Source organism: Pteropus alecto, unplaced genomic scaffold, assembly GCF_000325575.1.
Source record: "Pteropus alecto unplaced genomic scaffold, ASM32557v1 scaffold80, whole genome shotgun sequence".
Lineage (NCBI taxonomy): Eukaryota > Metazoa > Chordata > Mammalia > Chiroptera > Pteropodidae > Pteropus > Pteropus alecto.
Genome location: NW_006430460.1, coordinates 747,929 through 754,513, shown reverse-complemented (window position 1 = coordinate 754,513; position 6,585 = coordinate 747,929). Strand labels below are relative to the sequence as shown.

General features: G+C 53.3%; 1 protein-coding gene across 5 annotated transcripts in view; it reads left to right on the top strand.

Annotated features, from left to right (window-relative positions):
* The window catches only part of B3GLCT (beta 3-glucosyltransferase), a 76,936-nt gene that overhangs the window by 6,339 nt on the left and 64,012 nt on the right, over positions 1-6,585 (top strand). Inside the window, exons 3-5 of one of the 5 annotated variants that reach the window (XM_025046885.1) lie at positions 1,068-1,152; positions 4,774-4,847; positions 4,971-5,060. In XM_025046885.1, the coding sequence (XP_024902653.1) occupies positions 5,000-5,060 (61 nt within the window). In that variant the 5' untranslated portion in view covers positions 1,068-1,152; positions 4,774-4,847; positions 4,971-4,999. Of the gene's footprint in view, positions 1-1,067; positions 1,153-1,266; positions 1,312-2,433; positions 4,848-4,970; positions 5,061-6,585 lie in introns of those variants that run through there. The other 4 variants (XM_015590277.2, XM_015590274.2, XM_015590270.2 and 1 more) reach the window with 4 other exon arrangements.

Genomic DNA, 6,585 nt, shown 5'->3' with positions numbered 1-6,585 from the left:
TCTCAGCCACATAGCGGGGCCCCACTGGCTGTGGGAGAAAGTGCCACTTGGTGAGCCTGCCACTCAAGGCTTCAGCCGTCGGCCTCGACTTCCTTACGCTGTTCTAGCATTCTGCAGGCTGGGATTTAACCTCAAACACTTAAACAGAAGCGAGGATGTAACCTTGCAGGCATCACAGAAGGAAGATGTGGATTCCCATCGCCCGGAGATGCTACGAACGCCTCGCACGCAGAGAGTCTCTCTCGTTACCCCGCTGCCCACTTTCATGACTCCTTATTCTTAACCAACGCCCGGGTGATTTCCTGAGCACGGGTGTAACACGCTTCTCGAGGTCTGGGGGGTCCTTCTTTCCCGTCTTCTGTCCCTCCGAAAGCAGATGTCAGTGTACAAAGCAGGGAAACACCAGCACCGGCCTCACTCGCTGTCACAAGCCAAAGACCGTGATGACCGAAGGTAAGCAAGATGACGCCAACATCTGCTTCACCTGAAGCTCCTAAGATGCTACTTCTGCAAATCGTATTTTTCATCTGTGCGAGGCGTTATCACACCACGGCTATTTTACTGTTGTTGAAATTCGGGGTTGGGGGGACTATAAAGGAAATACATTGTTAGAAAAAAAAGAGGCATAAATCATATTTCGGTTCCAGCTTCTTCAACGGAAACGATGGTGTCTGTATCTCCAAGCCCGACAGTTCTCTTGTCCACGAGTGAGAAGCCCCCAAGGCCCCGTGGCCTCCTTTCCTGGCCGGCTCTGCCCTCTCCTCCCAGGGACCCGAGGCCTCACCGGGTCCAGTGCCCCACTCCTGGCTGGCTCCTGTCCTGTCTTCCCAGCCCGATGTCATCTTTGTGACAATACCTTTTCCGACATGACTACCTGCAGCCACACTGGTCTGTCCACCTTCCACAGCTATCCCTCGGACCTCGCCGACTTGGTGTCTTCATTTATTTATTTTTTTTCCATGTCTACCAGTTTGGGTCCTTCCCTCATGTTACGCCCTCTACTCAGATCTCGCCTTCTTCCCGAAACCGACCTCCATGATCCAAACCAGGGTTTTCTTTCTTCCCAGACCACTCAAAGCTGTCGGAGTCTCCGGGATCGCTCCCCTGACGACCCCGTTCAAGAATTATTTGTGTGGTAAAGCGCTGTGCAGGGTAAGGTGACGTCACCTGCAGTTTCGTCTTTTCTTTCCAGATATTTTGTGAGTCCTCGAAGGCTACGTGCTCAACCTCGTCTCTGTCTCCTGGTGCCTTGCGTCTTTAGGGAGCAGGAGATGGGGCATTATGGGACGGAGGGGACGGTGTTTCTTCAAGGTGAGCTGTAAGGTGGCATCTGAAGCCAGATCAGCAAACTTTCGTACTGTGTTACGTAAACATCCGTTGGTCTTTCTCGCACTGCGAACGGAACTTTTCTCTTAACCCAATCATGATCCTGTAACATCACACATAGGTCACATATATCACACATATCGTTTCACAAAAGTATGTAATTCTTTCAAATGTGGACTCATTTTGTTATACAAACTAAAAAAAAAGCATTTGTCAACACCGCCGTCGATCTCGTCGAAAAGCTGTCAAGGATTGGGAAGCTTTTGGGCTTACGGCGGCAGATAGGAGTTTTCCAAAATTCAATTTTCACGCGAAAGCTTGAATTTTATTGTTAGCAACACATCACGTCAGTCGTTTTCCTTGAAGTGATGGGTTCGCTGTTTATTTCTGAGAAACTATTGGCCCGGTCTTAATGCTGAATAACCATAGTTTGTCTGCCAGCGTTTCTGTCAACTAAACATGGTGTTCTGTGGGAAAAAAAACAAAAAACAAAAAACAAAAAACAAAACCCAGCTCGTTCAGGTTGCAACTCAAGCACTCACACCAGCGTGGTGTCTTGAGACATCACGGTTTGCTACACAGAGGAAGTCCTTTTGTGCTATACCTCGGTTTGCCACACGCAATTTGAAAAAGATGCACGCTCCGGGGCATGATTCAGTAAAACGAGTGATTTGCACGCACTGCTTCCATGAGCATCCCCTGAAGTAACCTTGACTTTGTTGGCGGTGGTGCCACCACGGGGAGCCTGCTGTCACCGCCTCAATCAGTGCGAGGCAACTCCACTTGTCATCCATGGCGGAAATTCACCACAGAGGCACAAAGCAAATGCCATTTCCGTACTTGTCATAAAAAGTTCTGAGCTTGTGAGCCGGGCCATCTGCAAGAGTCTTGGGAACCTCTGGGACTCGGGACCCCACTGTTGAGAGGTGCTGTCCTCAGGCGCCCTCCTTGACCTCTCTAAAATTGGCATAAAGCAGTTTCGAGAGTTAAAGCAAATGTTATTTAACGAGAAATCACGCGCGTGAAGCACACAGGAGTACGCACGAGGAGCTTCTGAAATGTGAGCCGTGGCTACGAACCCATCACTGTTGCGAGGGTCTGGCTCTCACTGGGACAACGGCGATGGTGATAGTCTTTGGTTTTTCTCCATAAACTCGCTCCCCTGCCGCGTCTCCATGTCGGTGAACTGCTTCATCTGTCTTCTGCAGCCTCGCTCTCTGCTCCAGCAGGTGTCGCCCCCACAGGCACCACCCAGCTGACCTCTGTGGGGCCTTCCCCTCCATTCCTGCCGCCTCTGCCATCGTGACAGAGCGTGGTTTCGTGCAAAGAAGCTGCTGCGAAAGGCAGATATCCGGCTATCGGTACTTGACGTGCCTGAGACTCAGTTTACCCATCCTCAGGGCGGGAATAATAGCGATGTGTTCGGCTCATCTTTCCCTGTCTCCTTTCCTCGTGGTTTTTCTCAAAACAGTCTTTCTTCTTTTCCTTCTTCTCTCCCACCTATCCAGAACATACCACTGAGTCAATTTTCTCACAGCATACATAGCTCATTCTATAAATCGGTGCCCGGGGGGGTTGCAGAAGTAAACACAAGACAGGACTTACGAGCTACAGTCTCGTAGTGGACCGTCATCGCCTGCTGACATCTTTCCCGCCTGTCCACTGTCCTCATGGCCATACTCAACCGAGGACCATTCTTCTGAGCATGGCAGCCAGGCCTGTCCAGTGGCCTAGTTCATGTCAACTGAATGCATCGGTCTGTGACCTCACAGCTCCCGACGTCCAGGGCACTGCTTGCCACCTCCCCCGTCCCCCGTCCGCCTGCTCCTGAAGGCCCAGTTCACTGCCCCGCGTGCGAGCCCTTCTCCAGGCCCCCAGGGGGATGTGTCCCCATCAGTGACACGTCCTTCCTGTGCCACCTAGGGGACTCACCGTATCGAGGCACGTCTTGGTTCTCTCCGCTAGACTCTGATCTCCCCAGGAAAATGCATCTCTCATCCCAGCCTCAGTAGGTCACGTGAGGGCCTCGCGCCTGCACTTAACTCTCTGACCTGTGCATCGACGGAGAAACGGAAAACGTTTCCTCATTTTGTTGAGCGTGTGGACCGAGACCCTACATCAGAGAGCGGCTGCTGTCAAATGAACGAACAGCTACTCCTTCGCCCCGGCAGCAAAACGCGGACACGTCTCGTGTGGGCGGGGCCCACGGCTCCTGTTCTCAGTGACACTTCCTGGTGCTCCTGTTGATACATCTGTGAGCAGCGATTCTTAACGGCAATCTTTACTGAGAACGGGAGGATATGTGATTCTAGAAAGGAGAACAGGACAGCCAAGGGGACAATCTGTGTCTCATCGGGCGTTCCTGGGAGATAGCTCGCTTTCACAGAGAAGCCTCCGCACCACTCTGTCTTCGAAAGAACAGAGTCGAGCGGCGGTGGCTTTGCGTTTCTGGCCTTATCCTGGGACCTGCCCGGACGGCCCGCCTGGTTGTGGTTCCTGGATCTCATTGCTGGCCGAGTCTGGAAGAATCCTGTGGTTAAACCTCTGCCGGTAAAATCCTGGGCGAAGGTCTGGCTGGACAGCGTGGGTTTCGCCTGTCCTTTGCGGACGGCTCTGCGATCTCGGAGAGACCAGGCCCTCGAGGGCATTGGGGAGGCCACCTTATATATGTCATGGGAGTTCCTCCTGCGCCCTGCTGCAGGGGCGGGGTGGGGGGAGCTGCGGCCACCGCATGGACCCTGACGAAGGTTTCGCTAGGTCTCTTCTCTTCCTGTCTCTCCTCCCACGGCGGGCAAAGGTCCTCTTGCTTTCCGAAAGGTTAGGACACCAGGAGCCCTGACTGGCTGCTCCCCTTGATTCTGGGGGTGGGGTGCGGTCAGCAGGGGGTTAAATCGGGGGCGTGATGCTCACGATGACCCTAAGCCCTAGAGACCCGGTATCTAGTCCCAACTGCCCCTCGACCTGATTTTAGGTTTGGAAAGTGATCCCTGGGGTCACTTGTGATTCCTACGGCCACTCCTGTGTGAGGGGCCCCGGGGAGTGGGGAGTTGGAATCTGTCCCTTGGTCAGGCTGGATTCCCAGGAAGCCTCTTACAAGGCACACCAGAGAGGCAGCAGGCCAGGAGGGGCTGGGTGAGCCCCCTGTGCCACTTTCTCCAAGTCCCCACTCCACTGCGTGCGGTGCCTCTGCCCCAGAGGTCTTCCTCCTCGCGGCCCAGGACCCTCCTGGGTCTCCTTCAAGGTCCTGCACAAAAGGCCCTTCCGCCTTTCTGACAGATTCCCACGGCTGTGACAGATCTGTCTTTCCCTTGGCGAGCTCCCAGGTGTCCCCACCCACCCGTGCTGTAAAAAGCAACGTTGCTGCCGCCCCGACGGGATGGTGGGTTCTGGCTGCATCCGAGGAGCCGCCTGCACCTGTTCGTGTCCTCACCGGCACCTCTGTTCCAGGAGACTCTGGACTCGTGGTAGGGAGAGAGAACTCCCAGCAAGTCCATTAATCACAGGACCGGAGTCGGTGAAAGGTAATCCTTTTTAGAATGTGAGTTATGGAGCTTTGTAACGTGCCATTTATCTATGTCTGTGTGGAAGGGAGAAACGCCAGGGCGAGTTTATTAAACAGAGTGTGTGCTCTCTGCTGTCTGCAGGCCCCGGCACACGGCAATTCCCTGACACGATGAATTTCGATGAAAATGTTGATCAGGCGCCGGAGTTGCTGGTTACCAAACGTGGAGCAGGTATTTGAGCACGCTTGGCAAGCTAGCTGTTTAATTGTTGGGCATCTGTGTCTATCTGAACCCACCTTGCTTTAGTGTTTACTATCTGAACGATGCGAGGCATATTTTCTTGGAAGAAAGGCAAACAGCTTTGGAAATCGAGAGCCTGCTAGAACTCTGAACCAGGCAGGTACGTTTTAGAAGGATAAAAGGGATCAGTACAGTCAGCCACGAATTTGAAAAGCCTCACTAAAAAGTGAAAGGAAGGATTCCTACGTTTCTTTCCCCTCTCCTACCCACCAACAGCATTGCCGTGTGGCCACAAACCTTGGCTGAATGGGACAAAATGGAAACCTTTTCATTCATGTGAAGTAGACAACGTGCACGATATTTCGTTCTCAGTTTTAAGAAGTCAATATAAACCGGAGAGAGAAAACCCATTGTCTCCAGACTTCCTTCTTTAAGAAAAACAAACAAACAAAACTCACAGCAGCTGCTACATGGACAAATGACAATACTGTCCTGGTGTATTTGAGGTTAACCCCTAATGGCACTTGTGTCTATAGGGCTCAAGCCAACAAACGTTTATTCAGCGTTTGCTTCTCTAGCTCCCCCACATCTTGCTGGTGTCCCCCCGCCCCCCCGCCCCCTCCTCAGGTCCTGGCACGGGCACCTCAGTGCCTTCTCGATATTTAGCAAGTGGGTGAATGCTGTGTGTCCACGTGGGAGATACCGGTGTTCCTAGAGAGCTTAGCACAGTCCCGGGCACAGAGTGGGCATCTGAAAAATGTGACCAAGTACGAAGGAAAACGGACAGGACCTGAGGGAGGTGGTGGCCTAAGCTCAGGTGGGTGATGAGCCAGCACCTGGTCCTGCCAGCTTCCTAAGGCAGAGGTGAGTGGGGGCCCGGGGTGCAGACTTGTTAGTGGGGTTAGTGGGGTTTGTAGTCCTCGGTCTGTGATCCTTTCCTCGTCAGTCCACCACAGATCTAAGGGGGCCAGTGCCCTGCCAGGGAGACCCCCGACAGCCGCATGGTTTCGGCAGGACGCTCCTCTGCTCGCATTCCGACTTAATTCATTTTTATCAGGCGTTTTGAAATGACGCCCTTCCTTTTCCATTCTGGTGAACGCTTGGTTACATTTGTACGAAATTACATTCACACACATACTTCTTTCGAAAGCCAAATTCCAGGCCTAAGCGATTGGCCGAATTCCATTAAAAACGAACCTTAAGTAAATTAGTTGAGCCAAGTAAGAAACACCTTCACCCAAGTGGAGACCTGGTGCCAACCGTGTTCAGAGTTGAGTTGCTGGTTTTCACAGCAGATGGCAACAGGGAGCAGCAGAGCAAGGTCCTTTCGCTTCCCCTTTCCGCCGCCCCCCATCACTTTGGGGACCAGAAGGGGACCACGGACCAATTGCTGGAGGTCCAGGAGGAGTGGGGGCGGCACATCAGGGTGCAGGACGCGGCCTAGCTGGGGGGCAGGGGGGAAGGGCGGAGCGGAGGCTGGTGGCCGGAGCGGCGCAGGTTGTCCCGGAGGAGCACG